The following is a 15638-nucleotide window of genomic DNA, read 5'->3' as shown; positions in this document are numbered from 1 at the left end:
GGAGGTTAAAGCAAACGGTTTATTCGCGTATTATTCAAACCGAAGCAGAAACAGTAGTGTTGTCCTTTAAAGGCGTGTCACAGTGGGTGTAACGGTAGAGGTGGGAGAACTTACGCTGGTGGGTCTAACCGCAGAGATGGCAGTATCACCCCCATGCCACGCTTTACGGAGAAGGCCGCCATAACGCCATCAGCTGCTGTGTGTGTGTGTGTGTGTGTGTGTGTGTGTGTGTGTGTGTGAGAGTGAGAGTGTGTGTGTGTGTGAGAGTGAGAGTGTGTGTGTGTGTGAGAGTGTGTGTGTGTGTGTGTGAGAGAGAGTGTGTGAGAGAGTGTGTGTGTGTTGAGGTGGTCCTGCCCTTGGTGCCCAAATTCCTTGTACGTTCAGCCTGCGTGAAACCTTTAACTGAGAACTGATTGTGAATTATTCTAATAAATGCACTTGACTTTTCTGAGATCTGCCAAGCTGTGTGTTAACCCCCAACACTCAGTTTGATGTCAGTCGTGGTCATGATGGATTCTCACACCGCTGCTCCCAGTCCCGTCCCACCTCCGACTCACCCACCCACCCCAACACTCAGCACCTCAACGCTTCTGACTCCTAAAAGACCAGGCAAATACAAAAGCTGCGAAGAGACTGCCGTGTTTAGGCTGAGAAAAGAATGAGGCTTCCTCCGGACAAACGCGTGAGATACTCGGAGAGATTAAGGAGCGGGCGTAAAATCCGACAACTCCAGAAGGGTTTATTCCTCTAGATAATCTGCAACTTCCCGCTTTTAGTTTGAGTTGGAGCAGAGCCATTTGACTTTGTGAATATGTACGTCCTTAATTATGTGGCCTATTAACAGGGTAGCTGAAAGAGAGGAGGGGAGAGAAGAGGGGCACTCCTCCCTTCTTAATTCCCCCATGAAAAGCTGTCCCTCATCCATGGCGTTTAGTGAAGGGCTATCGGCTCTTCTCTGGCGATGTATTCCGGCACATTCTTCGCATTCCTCCCTGGTAATGCGCACCTCTCTGCACTCCTCCTCTGCTCTCAGTCTCCCAATGAAACCTCTGTGTTTTCCCATATTTAATCTGGACAAGCTGCATTTCTTGGAAGGTGAACATCATAGTGTCTGCATGCTTCCAGCGTCTGAAAGGGAACTGGTGTCCGGGGTGTTTTGGAGTGCTGGTCCTCCCGTGTGTGTGTGTGTGTGTTGGTGTGTTACAGGTTAAAATTGGCACGTCTGTTGCCAGGACTCTGTATTAAGTGGATGATGTGCAAAGGTGAAAAGTATCCATGGCATCCACGCTGTTCATGCCAAAGTTACTCCGTAAAGGAAGTACTTCCCCTGGGAAAGAGTTACAGAATTTCCAAGACATCGGGACACCACTGCAGACAGCTGTTGGGCTTGTCTCTTTCATTGCCGTCTGTAAGATGGGTAGTCAAACCTTTCATACGAAGGCATGGCAACTGCGATTCTTTAGCTGGTGGGAGGAGCCTACGCTTCCTGGGGGGGCTCGCGGTGGTCCGTAGCGAGGGCTGTGTTCTGTGGGAGTGTGGACTCCAGCAGATGTTCTGCATATCCCCCCAGATGGACGACAGTCAGACGGTGAGCGTGGTCATGCCCACGCGTTAAAAAGTCAAAGCCGTGATTGTTCGTTCCGCGGAGAAGAATGCGGTGAGGTCATGGGAGAAAAATTAATTGGGCTGAGGAGATGGGTGGAGACTTTCCCACTGGATAGCCGACGATTTTCACAGCGCCCCCTAATCCTGCTCTTCCCCCTTGGGGACTTTCCTTGCCTCGAAGCGTGTGCGAGCGCGCGTATGTATGTGTGCGAGCACGTGTGTGTGTTACTTGCTTCCCTGTTCTCCCCAGGCTGTGCTCAAGATTGAAAGAGTGTGCAAGGTGCAGGACAAGACCCAGGCTCCCAGTGTTACTTCACTGGGTTGGCGCCGCTCCATACCAGTAAACGCATACCTCCATCACAGTTGAAATTACAAAAAAGTGCTGGCTGCTCGCTAAGGGTGTTGTAATGGTGGTGTGTTTATTACAGCAAGATTTGATTTGGAATTTCAGTAGTCTCTCTTTGCAGAACTATTCACATCTGATGGTAATTTGAATGATTATTCTGTAGTTTCTTAGCTAAGACGAAGCATAAAACATTTGGATGGCGACTTCTGTTTGCTTGGCGTTGAGTTCTCGGTAAAACGCTTTCCTGAATTCAGGTGTGCAGAAGCTACCTGAGAAGTCTTCTCCCTGTTGTGTCTGTAGCTCACCTGTGAAGTCACTGCAGGGTGCATGCATGATACTGTGCGTCTGTGGGGGGGGGATTGTGTGTGTGTGTGTGTGGGGAGGGGGGGGCTCTTTTGATGTGGGCGATTGCGGAGTCTAGAAATGCAGGATGGAGTTTTATTTAAGCTGCTTTGTTCTAGCAGGAAGTACAGTAATGGCAAATATTTTGACATTATCAAAAAAAAAAAAAAACTGTCCCCTTCTCCAGCCGAACACTATTTGGCAGATCACTGTTTCCACATCCACACGACGGTAAAACTATTTGTTTTGGGGTTTTCTCTCAGCGAGTCCTCCTCCAGTAAACATCACGGGGGGATTTACCTTCTCCCCTGCCCCCGCTCCCAGGGGGGGCCTGATGTGTCTGTTTGTTTGGCTGCCTTGTTGGTCAGTTCTTTGTCTCAGCAGAGCTGCAGCTCAACCCAAGATTTACCGCCTTTGAATGGCTCTGACGTGCTTTCAAGGTGATCTGAAAGGCGTGAATTCATCGCACGGCCAACGGCAACAAGCCCCACCCTTTGGGAAAGCTTGTAACCCCAAAGCTCAAAGGAATTTCTGGAGTCAGAAAGGTGGACCTCACCCATGCTCTCCTGAATGGAGAGAAACGCTAAGCTCTTCTTTCAATGAGAAGACTGTGTGTGTGTTTTCAATTAGGGAGCCTCATCTCGAGGCCTTGTCGCGGACTACATTTCAAGCAGTGAGGACTCTCACCGGAAAAATCATTTTAGGTCTAAGTAACAACCCTTTAAAAAATTGTATTAATTTCATGTGCATCTTCAGTGGTAGTGTTGGCTACCTCTTTTTGAACGTGCAATGCGTTTTGTGAGCTAAGACAGGTTTTTCTTTTTAAACGGCCTCTTGGGTCACTCCTCCTGGTCCACTTGAGCACACAGATGAGTAGTTCTGGCACATTTCAAGGCCAAAACCAAGCATTTTCACTTCCTGATTTCCATGTAGCATGAACAAGTCCCACGAGGCCTTTGTTGTTAGTCTTCCCTTATTAGAGACAAACAAATGTCTTTCCACGGTGTGTTGGGTTTCTGTCCCTCAAATCAGACTCTGGAAGCAGGACTTTAAAGCACAGCTCTGTGACGTGTGTCAGCAGAGTTTAGCAGTCTGCTCACTCGCGAAGAAACTGCATGGCACCGAGCTCCTGTTGACACATTCAACCGTTATCTTGCATCATGAGGTCTCAGGTCTGAACCTGTTGCTCTCTCTTGGGACTCGCAGGCCTCTCGCGTTCCTCGCGCTAGAGTACGCACATCCAGTGTAAAGTGGTTATAAGTGGTGGTTTGGAAACTTTCTGGCAGTTGAGGACAACAAAGCCATGATGGCGTTGGGAAAGCAGACGCAGAGCTGTTCTCAGGACTCTAATGCCGCGTCTGCTTCCTCGCCGGGCGGATTTACGACGGCCGCATTCTCAGGAAAGGCAGCAGCTGTGTGTCTTCACTCGGCCTTGACGAATAAGGCTATAGATGCTCCGCACATGTTTGTCTGCGTTATTTCCACGCCGCTTAGCCTCGTTGGAGACGCGAGTTTGTCTCTGTGACCAAACTGTTTCTGACAGAATCCACTATGCCTTTCTTCCCACTTTTCCTAGCATCTCTCTGCAGTTACGCAACCAGGTTCTCCTCTGTTATGGCTGTGCGGGGCTGTTTTCAGAGGCAGGCCTCAGTTCAGCTGGGTTGAGAGGCCTGTGTTTACGGTTTCTGGACAAACCTCAGCAGGCTGCCATAACACTCACACTAGGAACCGTAATGACCAGTTCAGTTCAGCCAAACCACACAGGGTTGCTTTTTCTTTTTTTCTTTTTTTTTTAAGAGACTGCAAGGAACAGGAAGTTGACATCCTGCTTTGGAAGGACGGAGTAAAAGTTGAACATTAAAATGTTAAGGATTGTCTCGGGTTGTGTGGTGAGGGCCAAGTTTCCTCCATGTCATTTGTAATGAGTGTTTTTGATATACGGACCCCATCGCGTCGACGTTTTGGTTCCGTGTTGTTTTGTTTCGCTCTGATCACCCTGCGGCCATGTCGGGTTGACGGTACCTTTAGCGTTTTTCATCCCCCCGGGAGCACATTCCACTCAGCTGAAACAGCCCCCTGCTCTCTCCCACGGATCACGTCACACCTCAGACGGTTTGGTACAGCAGGCGTTCTGATGGACATTCTCGTGGTGGTGGTAATGATGATGATGATGGACTGTGTACAGAGGCTCTAGGAGGCACAGCTGCACAATAACACTCCGTATTGGTTGGTCTCTCTGCAGGACTGCACACGGTGGGCGTTTAGCCGCTTTACTGAAGGGGGAGCTTAATTGATAGTGACTTATTCTCGCACTATGACAAATGCGAAAGTTTTTGGATTATTCTCTATGTCCGTGTCGATTAACATCCATGCCGAATATACACCCGTGAGGGATTTGCATATTGACGTCCATGCTGAATATATAATCATATGGCATTTGAACATGATTCTAGCATTTAGTGTCCAGACAAAATCTCCTCTCACCTGGTGCTCTTGGGCTGTAATGAGGTTGAGCGCTCCCCGTGGCATTTGTCACCCCGAGAACCCAGTTGCACTGAGATTTCAATGCCAGCCTGTTGCCATGCAGATGACTAGCCACAAACTGCCGAGCACTACGGAGTAAAACGGTGAGAGGGGAAAAAAAAGGATTAAATTGATTTTAGTTGTTTTTCTTCTCATTTGTCTGCTCCGTCTACATATTGGTTCAGGTTCATCAGTGTAATGAGTCCCGGGCGTAAACGATCCCGGCAGCCCACTCTCACTCCGCGGCCTGCTCGGCACCGTGCCATTCCAGCTGGGGTGGAGCCCCGGAGAGCACTTCTGTCAGGCCAGTCCCGAGGTCCAGCGGATAACCGCGTCGAGCCTCTGCTCTTCCGGAGTCCCTCTCCCTGGCTATTCCCAGGTGCTGGTTGTTGGATTGCGACGAAGAAAGTCATTGGTGAACATTTTTTGGCAGGACATGCGGTTTTCGCTGAAACCTGTTCCAGGCTCTGATAAGATTCCGCATTGTTGAAGCTGCAGTTGTTAAGTTACCTCACTTTTGTTTATATCCGTCCATGAGAACAGGATTGTACGGAGCAGTTTTTGGACTGAATTTTTGAATGCCTTTTATCAGAACTAAAAAAAAAGAACTTTTCAGACCTCACCGAGCAGCTGTTTGCAGTTAGTCGCCAGCTGGAGTGAGCGTGACGGGGCCATGATGTCGTTAAGGCCGAGTTTAAGCTACCGGGGCGGTTTGAGTCACTGGTGCCTGACTCTGGACTGAGCCGGCCCTCTGACCCTCGGTGGTGCCAAAGTGAGTGCTCGCTCGCAGTTCTGAAGGGCTCTGAAAAGCCCACGCCGCTGTGTCACGCCCATGAAGGGCATTTGTTGTGTGCTTCTCTAGTCAGCCGCTCGGCTCCACTCCGCCGTGCCAACAGACGTTTGTCTTGTTTTGCTGGAACGCGGGGGCAGCTTCAGACAGGAGTCCAATGCCCAGAACCGCCAGCGGCAGTCTTCATTCAGTCAGTCGCCAGAAGAACAAAATGTTCATGAATGCCCAGAACTTTCACGCTGAGCTGGTTAAGAAGGAGGCTAGCGATCTCGAAGCTTCCTCAGTGAAACATCTGACACATTTAAAATGGTCGTTGCGTCATCATTTTTACACCACTTTATTGGGCTCCATCCCTGGGGAACGTGAAACGAACTGTGCTTGGACGCTAGGCACTGTCATTTGTCCTCACACACTTGTGTAGGCGGAGTGTTTCCAGCCTTAAAGTAACCGGCATCAATCCTTTTAGTTCATCTCCTGTGTTAGTGTCACTGTGTGCAAAATGGTGCTCTCCTTCCAGTTTACGTTTAGTTGGTGCTGTAATGGCCCTGCTGCCCATGTAGAGCTAGCGGTCGCGTTTCTGCAGTGCCGCGTTACGACTCTTGTGTGCCAAGCTGAAGACATCCAGAGGAAGTGTGGAGTACACAGACGGTTTATACAATGCATTCCTTATTAGAAAAACAAATTCCAGCTGGATTAGCCATTGGACAGAACATGCCGGATTAGCCGTCAGAACGTGTCGGATGCGCGCTGGCGTGAATTCTGCTCCCGAGTGTCCCGAGAGCTTGACCCAAGAACTGCGTGCACAAATGCATTTAAATGTCCGGCATTTCAAATCCTTAAGTAGGCCCCCCTTTATGGTGGTAACACAGATCCACACCCAGGTGTTAAACATTCTCTCACTTTGGGTGAACTGTGACCTTGGCCACATGATGCGCAGAGGTCTCCGGAAAGTGAGCGTGTTCGTAGTCACAGTAACCTCCACTAGGCACCCAAAGGCAGCTTGGATGAAAGGCCTGTTCCTGCCTCAGTGAATGTCTTTCTTTTCAGTCTTTACCTTTGCATAACTTGGACTATTTCCTTAATATTTGCTTAATCGCCCCCTTCCCCCCTTTCCAGGCTCTGGTGAAAGATGAAGTTATTTTCTTCACAAAATAAATGGCGTCTCTCCGTAGTGTTTCCTTTCGCTCCTTGCGGATGGGCTCAGGTGCTCCCAGACATGCTTTGCTTGCTTGGACTTGCTAAACGTGTTCCTACACGTGCAGACGTGTGGCCGGGATACCTCAAGAGACTCGCACGTGAAGCAGAGCGTTAGTGGTGCGTGCTTCACCGTGCCTTTGACTGGCTGATTTTATTGTGTTTTATTCTCTCCTCTACCCTCTCCTGCAGGCAAGGCCTTTGACATCACCTACGTGCGCCTGAAGTTCCACACCAGCCGCCCAGAGAGCTTTGCAATCTACAAGCGCACGCGCGAGGACGGCCCCTGGGTGCCCTACCAGTACTACAGCGGCTCCTGCGAGAAGACCTACGGCAAGATGAACCGCGGCTTCATCCGCACGCACGAGGACGAGCAGCAGGCCCTGTGCACGGACGAGTTCAGCGACATTTCACCGCTCACCGGTGGCAACGTGGCCTTCTCCACGCTCGAGGGCCGACCCAGCGCCTACAACTTTGACTACAGCCCCGTCCTCCAGGTACGGAGAGCCTTCTTCCTGCCTGTAGTGGTGATGTTTGATTTGAGTCTGGGTTCTCATCACGTCCTCCCTCCTTTTTCTATAACCTTTATCAGACAGCATCGTTTAAAAGGGGCTCTGGGGTCCTTTCTTTTTTAGAGGCGCCACTGCTCGATGTTACTTGCATGTGGATTGGTCGGGCTTGGGCTTTTCTCTTTAAGGAAGAGCCGGTGAGGCTGAATTACAAAGAAAAAATTAATTATGTACTGTTTTTGCCAAACACAGCAGTTGTCTGATAATTTTAGGCCTGTCTGAGCACACATGCCCATGGTTTTCCATACAGATGGCCAGCGTTTGACGGCTGCTGGGTGCTGTATTTAGTCTCCGAGAACTGGTATCAGTGACCCTCCCCCAGATAGCCAACTCTTTCCACATCACAGAGCGAAAAATGGACTCTGTAGTAGTCACTCAGCCATTTGTTTGGTCTGGGTGGTAACAGCTTGACTTCTCTCCTGCGAGAGCATCATCATGGGGAGAAAGAAAATTAAAACTAGTCAAAGTTGATGAAAGGTGACCATAATGAATAACTTTTAGTTAGTTTTCTTTAAATGATCAGTCAGATCACTGGCATTTCCTTAAATCATTTTGTTAGAGGGGAGTTTGTAATGAGGCATTTGACACCTCTCTTGTTTTGGAGGGTCTCTGGTCGATCTGAATGCTAGGAGACTCGTAGTAGTGGTCAAACCCAACATGAGGCGCCATATGTCTGGAAAATGATGGATGTTGTATCCGGACACTACTGAGATCATCAGCTGAACGCTGAGTTCAGTAGGTAACAGTAGGAAAATCTGCCTGTGAGGAGGGAGAAAAACTCTGGCATGGCTGATCCAGAAGGAAATAAAATCCCAGAGAAACACCTGGAAACGAAGAAATTGGCCCAGAACCGTGTAAATTCAGTCCCGCCCGAATAGGGTTTGTGTTACAGCGCAACACAAACATCCGGATTTGTAGAAAATTCTCCCCCTCTCACGCCACAGCAACAGTCCCTTAGCAACTAGCCTGAGCTCTCCCAGCCGTGCTCCCTGTAGTCTTTAGCCAGATTGCGCAACTTAGACTTTTGTGATGAGACAAACAATCCAGAGCTCCGAGCATGTGAAGAGAGTGGAGTTTGGGGAATATAACGTTTCTTGCTAAGAGCTCAGTCAGGACGGTAATAAATCTGTATTGACGTTAAGGCTGTCTGTGACTGCCGCGTGTCCTCCCGAGACGCTGCGATGAACACCGTGTCCGTTTACATGCCCGTCAGCATTCAGGCCGGGTACAGAGGCGAGGACAGTAACGGTGAGTCAGAACCACATCTGCACGTCTGGCCAGACGTGCGTCATGTCTGGCGGTAAAGATGCAAGGAACTGCGGTTCACCTTCGGAACAGGAGGAGGTCTGCCGGGCAGGAGGTGGGGTCAGGTCAGAGGTGGAGGTGAAGGGCAAGTAAGAGCGGCCTGTAGGTGGAGTGGGTGCAGGGAATCTAGGGAGGGGTCCACCCACAGTCAGGTGAAGCGGAGCACAGGAGACCCACACTCGCTGACCGCGTCCAAGACTTCCAACATGTCGCTGTTGTGACGCCCCCAGGTTTCCCAAGATTTGGCAGAGTGCAAGCACAGCTGGAAGTGTGTGTGTGTGTGTGTGTGTGTGTGTGTGTGTGTGTGTGTGTGTGTGTGTGTGTGTGTGTGTGTGTGTGTGTGTGTGTGTGTGTGTGTGTGTGTGTGTGTGTGTGTGCAAATTGTGGCGTTTGGTGTGAAAACAATCTGTGTGATTGTGAAATCATCTGGCAGTAATTTTGATTATGTAATTTTATATGATAAAGACTGTTTTGAAGGGCGCTGCTTCATGGTATCATACACTCAAGTGGAACATCTGTCGTTATGCTGCCTGCCTATCATTAGCGTAATACCGCTCTGGTTATGTTGTTGTTGGCTTTGTGAAAATCCTAAACCTTATCCGTCAAACGTGACAACTTGTTGTTGTTATGACTCTCTTCTCCGGCTCAGGTACGGCGTGTTCTTCGTACAGAAAGGCATGTTTTGTAACGCATACCACTCTACCGCCACAGAATGGACAGATTTAGCCTCCTCGCCGGATACTTCCATATTAGCTGACTCGTGTGCCATTAAGCTATTTATACCCGAGGCCAAACCTCTTTTTTTAGGAATGGATCCCTTTCTGTGGTGTCATGTGACGGTGCTGTCTGCTCTTTGACGGCGGGGCGCGGTGAGTGAAGGCCGCGCTGAAAGTTTGACCTCTTGACTTCGTTCTTAACCCCTTGTACCTTCAGCTGTGATCAGCGTTTACACAAAGTGTAACAGGATGGCGAGACCATGAAGGAGGACCTGCCCACCTTATCGCGTTTCTAGATGGTGACGTCTTTGTAGATGATCGTATGTGCTACTGTTGGTTATGGGAGGGAAGATGCGCCTCGATTAGCTGCAGCGTGAAACCCAGTGATGCCTTTTGGCATTTTAACAATTGACAACTGCAGGTGATTGGCACCTTTTGGAAAACATTGTGGCAAAGCTTTCATCACCTGTAAGGGTTGAAGGGGGTTCGACAGAGCTTATTCCGAAGTAGCAGCCGCAGTGGAACTTTTCTGGAACATTTATCTTCACGTTTCCACCCACGTTTTTTTTCTTTCAGTGCCATGATGTTGACAGCTAACAAATGGAAGGTTGAAACCCACAGTTGTGGCCCGCACAGTAAATCATGTCACGATGGGGATATTTAGCACAGGCTGCGCATCTGTAGGAGCCATCATTTGTACATCACGCCCTGCGCAGCTGGAAGCAAGCCCAGAGACTGCTGCAGACTGGCGGGGCGACTTCCTGTGGGGCGACTTCCTGTCCCCGTGGGCTGGCTTCTTCTCCCAGGATGCTGTAACATTATTAATATTGCTCCTATCAGTGTACGAAGGGCTTATTTAAAATACGTGTGTGTGCTTACTCGTGCATCTGTTTGTGATCATGCATTTGTGAGCATGCGTGCGAGTGTTTGCATAAAGGAGGAGTGGAGAATTGTACAGGATTTAGCAGTATTCCCCGAGGACCAACACTGAATCACGGCTGCTGTGGATAAGGAGTCAGGGTGTCTTGGGGGCGTTTTACTGCGGAGTGCTAGCTACACTGTGTAATTTGGACAGATTTTCTTCTGGATAGATTTGGTAGTGAACTTTTCTAGGCCATGTTGGGGAATCTAAAAATAACTAGGCTGTTCCTATAACCTGAGAACATTTTCATTCATTCTTTATTCTTCATTCTTTAATATAAAATGTCCTCTTTTGGAATGTTCTTTAAATGCTGTTATGTTTTCTTTCAGTTGTAGTAAAATCAGATTTTAGGGGTTTTTTTTTGCATTTGGTATCCAAACACCATCTAGTCATTTCAACAAACGGCCCTGTGGCAGATGTTAACAGTCTTCAGATACACAGCACTTTTTTGTGTTCATCCTTTTCCCATTTAAGTCATTTGTTTGCAATCTGCATATTTGCGTGTTTTACTCTGCTGGTTCCAGGACACCTTGCGTTCTGCTTTAGAAGACAGCTGTGTAGTTGTTTTCCTTTGAACATTTCCACAGAGGCAGAAGACAGAACATAGTCCCTCATTGCACAATGTCACTTCTCCTCTCATCTGATAAGGATTTCACTAGAATCTAAATGTGTCAATAAACGTGTCTGCCCGTCAGCTCCGTAATCTCTGGTTGACTTTGCCCTGCCTCTCCGCACACACGTGCCGTATGGAGGAGGTCTGCCTCGTCTTAAGATCTGAAGGCCAGCAGCTCTCTGACGTTACTGCTCTCCCTCTGATGTTCTCAGGACTGGGTGACTGCCACGGATATCCGAGTGACCCTGAACAGACTGAACACCTTCGGCGACGAGGTCTTCAACGACCCCAAGGTCCTAAAGTCCTACTACTACGCCATCTCTGACTTCGCCGTGGGCGGAAGGTAAGGGGGATAATGGTTGTTTGGGTTTGTTTGTTTGTGTTGGTCAGTGAACACCATGACACAGCTTTGGTCTCTGTGTTCTGTGTGCACATTAAAGGTGTTAAAATAACTTTTTTGATGTGGTAATTTCAAAAACTAATACACTATACATGTGAGTGAGAGAGAGAGGGGGGGGGAGGGAGGGAGAGAGAGAGAGAAAGAGAGAGAAAATCAGTTCATCATGGAAGCTGTTGTGAAAGAGTCTCTCACGAACACATTTGAAAAAAAATGTGTACTAGGGGTTGAAGCCTGCTCTCTACGTGAGGCCCGTGTGCACTCGGGCCTGCTTCAGGCGTGTGTGTGCGCGCGCGCGCATGTGCAATAGATGTACAACTTTTTATGTCTAGCAGACACAAAGCCTCTCCAACAATGACAAGTTAAAATGAACAATTTTAACTTGGTGTGACTTCCAGGCACCAGGGGCTCTAAATTCCCGTTGTCAACTGCAGGCATAACAGTGGCTCAGTGGGTCTGGCACAGCCCATCACCTGTGCCTATCACCAGCCGACCTGTCCAGTCGGGACAGGGTTTAGAGAATATTTGGTACAGCTGATGGGAAGCTGCCTGCCTGTCAGCCTGTGGAGTCTGGTGAGCGCAAAACTCCACCTTTTTGTGTTTCTACTTCCAGACACTTGATGAGACATTAGTGTGTTGCATAAGGATTGTGTGTTTTGCGTGGTTGGGAAAGGCCTGGTGACAATCTCCTGCTCTGCTCCACACGCACGCACACACACGCACGCACAGAGTTCTGTTTGAAATGTGAAGCACATTTTGCCATTACACAGTTCACATTCTTGACATTCCTGCCTGGAAGAGCAGGATTATGGAGAATGTGGAATACACCCGGCTGGACGTATGTGTGTGTGTGTGTGTGTGTGTGTGTGTGCGCGCGCGCACGTGTGACGCAGACGGATTACACCAGTTGGCTCATGCACCCCTACACCCAGTGTGTCACTTGCCTGCTTTAAACAGCTAAAGAAGCACTGTCTGCTTGACTTGGAGAGTCGGAGGAGATCACGTTGCCTGGGTCACGTGGCGATGGGAGGGAGCTGGCCCCGTTGTGCTCCCCGGAGGGGCCGGTCTCCACAGATGGAGGGCCTGCTTTAGTGCGCTTCCTATGTGGAGTGCAGGGCTCTGATTGTGAGCATTGATGCAGTATTCCAGCCGGACTGTTACAGATCACAGTGGCATGCTGGGTAACCTTTTATGTGATGTGGTTAAGGGCCGGCCTGTTGGGTCGTGTGATTGCTATGATTTGGTCCAGGCCCTCACATACTGAGACTGGTCACTCCCTGCACACAATCAAAACAGATGTGATATGTTGGAGCCCATTTTGTCTTCTGAGTTCATTGAGTTTTCTGCAATAACAAAATGTATATGTAAATCAATAATGTGAAAGCCTTTATTCTGACAATTAATTAATTCATGATATGCAGTATTGGAGAAGTAAATAAGTATTTCCATAGGGGTGGAATTTGCAGGTGTTTAACCAGGCTGTATTGGTGCTAGTGGGAAGTGTTTGAGCAGCTCCGAGTCGCGTGTGGGGCCGATCTCCTGCCTTACAGCACTGTCATACACACTCCTTATGTGCGCTTTATCACTGCAGTAAAGAATGTAGTCCTGAGCGGGGAGTACGTGCCTACGTGTCTGTCTGTGTGTGTGCTCATGTATCGGGCAAGGTGGGTGTGTGCATACGCGTGTGACCTCCTGTCTCTCTTACCTGTGCAGGTGTAAGTGTAACGGCCACGCCAGCGAGTGTGTGAAGAACGAACGCCACAAGCTGGTGTGTAACTGCAAGCACAACACGGCAGGCGACGATTGCAGCACGTGCAAGCCCTTCTTTAACGACCGCCCCTGGGGACGTGCCACGGCCGACAACGCCAATGAGTGTCTGCGTGAGTGCCTAACACACACACACACACACACACACACACACACACACACCTGCCGCAGGTCTTTTGTTTACTGTTAAGGCTACCGGATCTTGGGTCTCAAACAGATACCACTCGCTGTTTATCCACGAACACTTATACGTGAACACTGCTTCCCAATGTTCCCAACACTGCTTCCCAATGTTCCCAACACTGCTTCCCAGCGTTTGAGTGCTTCCACCTTTTTGAACGGTAGAAAAGTCTGTAGAAAGCAGTGAAGACTGAGCATCAGTTTGGGATTCCCCCCCCCATCGTCTGGTTTGCATGCAAGCTCTTCCTGGAAGCGCGTGACTAATGTGCACGTGTGAACACGGGCTTCCAGAGAGCAGCGCTCTCACGCCCCCGCCGCTCCGATCCCTGACCGAGGATCGGCGCTTCTGCTGCCCCCTCAACTGCACTCGCGAGGTTCTAAAATGGCACGACTGATCCTGAATCAGGGCGTAACTCTGAGAGCGTGTTGTACATGTGTAGGGACTGATCCCACTCTAAGGAGGACTGAAACCCATCTGAGCAGTGCAAACCCGTGCAGCGTTCATCAGCGCATACGCGAGGCATCCCACGTATATGAGGAGGTCGATGGCACAGAGCCATGAGGGGAGGCGTGCCTACATACTTCCTCTGAGCCTTTGATGAACGTGTCTGTGTGTTTGTGTGCTTTTCAGCATGCGACTGCAATGGGAAGAGTGGCGAGTGCTCCTTCGATGCAGAGCTGTACCGGGCCACAGGTCATGGGGGTCACTGCCAGGACTGCGCCGACAACACAGCCGGGCCGCACTGCGAGCGCTGTTTGGAGAACTATTACCGGGACGGCTCAGGCCAGCGCTGCCTGGCCTGTAGCTGCAACACCGTGGGTGAGGAAGCGGGGGAGTGACCAGGGGTGTGGCCAGGGGCGGAGGTGGTGCTGATGATGATGAGGCTGGGGGCGGAGCGTGGGCAGTTGGGAGGGGCCACATTTCTAATGCACGTGGCTCGGTCTGCTTCTCCAGGGTCGCTCAGCACTCAGTGTGACAACACGGGTCGCTGTAGCTGCAAGCCGGGTGTCACGGGTGACAAGTGCGACCGCTGCCAACCAGGATACCACTCGCTGACCGAGGCAGGCTGCAGGTACACACGCACACATACACACACACACACATACATACACACACACGCACGCACGCACGCACACACACGCACACACACATACACGCACACACGCGCACACACACAAACACACACACACACAAACACATACACACATACACACACATACACACGCACATACACACACGCACATACACACGCACACATACACGCACACACACATACACATATACACGCACATGCACACACATACACATATACACGCGCACGCACACACACACGCACACACATACACACACACATACACGCACGCACGCATACGCACAGGCACACGCACCGCACACACACGCGCATACGCACAGGCACACGCGCACACACACATACGCACGCACGCACACACAGAGGCTCTAACCTCTAATCCTGAGCATAGATGTGTAACATTGGAATCAAGGCCACCTGTGTCTCTAGTGCATTAATCTTCAGAAAAAAAATCTGCTAATTTAAGTGTGTATAATAGTGCTAGGTTGGGGTTGGAGTGTGTGTGTGTGTGTGTGTGTGTGTGTGTGTGTGTGTGTAGTGGCTGGAGTGTGTGTGTAGTGGTTATGGGCTTGCTTGAACTAATTCTAGAGCTTCCCTGGAAAATTATATTTACAGGTTTAGTGACTGAAAAGTTTTGTGCACTAACAGCTCTCCTACACACTCACTCACACTCTCTCTCTCTCTGTCTCTCTCTGTCTCTCTCTGTCTCTGTCTCTCTGTCTCTGTCTCTCTCTCTCTCTCTCTCTCTGTCTCTGTCTCTCGCTGTCTCTGTCTGTCTCTCTCTGTCTCTCTCTCTCTCTCGCTGTCTCTCGCTGTCTCTGTCTGTCTCTCTCTCTCTCTCTCTCTCTCTGTCTCTCTCTCTCTCTCTCTCTCTCTCTCTCTCCTTCTCTGCAGGCCCTGCTCTTGTAACCCAGCAGGAAGCACACAGGAGTGTGATGTGAATACTGGGCGCTGCCAGTGCAAGGAGAACGTGGAAGGATTCAACTGTGACAGGTCACACACACGCGCACACACATACACACACACACGCACACACATGCACACACATGCACACACATACACACACACACACACACATACACACACACACACACATACACACACACACACATACACACACACACACACACCTCATATATACACACACACACACACACACACACACACACACCTCATATATACACACACACACACACACACACACCTCATATATACACACACACACACACACACACCTCATATATACACACACACACACACACACACACACCTCATATA

At 49.7% G+C, this 15638-nt stretch overlaps 1 protein-coding gene across 1 annotated transcript in view; it reads left to right on the top strand.

The window, feature by feature from the left end:
• lamc1 (laminin, gamma 1) overlaps positions 1-15638 on the top strand; it is a 45562-nt gene that overhangs the window by 17167 nt on the left and 12757 nt on the right. Inside the window, exons 2-7 of the mRNA XM_027011351.2 lie at positions 6993-7297; positions 11138-11268; positions 13036-13202; positions 13901-14089; positions 14225-14342; positions 15255-15353. Coding sequence (XP_026867152.2) covers positions 6993-7297; positions 11138-11268; positions 13036-13202; positions 13901-14089; positions 14225-14342; positions 15255-15353 — 1009 coding nt within the window. The remainder of the gene's footprint in view (positions 1-6992; positions 7298-11137; positions 11269-13035; positions 13203-13900; positions 14090-14224; positions 14343-15254; positions 15354-15638) is intronic.

The sequence above is a fragment of the Electrophorus electricus genome, chromosome 18 (genome assembly GCF_013358815.1).
Source record: "Electrophorus electricus isolate fEleEle1 chromosome 18, fEleEle1.pri, whole genome shotgun sequence".
In the NCBI taxonomy this organism is placed as follows: domain Eukaryota; kingdom Metazoa; phylum Chordata; class Actinopteri; order Gymnotiformes; family Gymnotidae; genus Electrophorus; species Electrophorus electricus.
The sequence above is the reverse complement of the archived record's forward strand: the minus strand, read 5'-3'. Positions and strand labels throughout refer to the sequence as shown.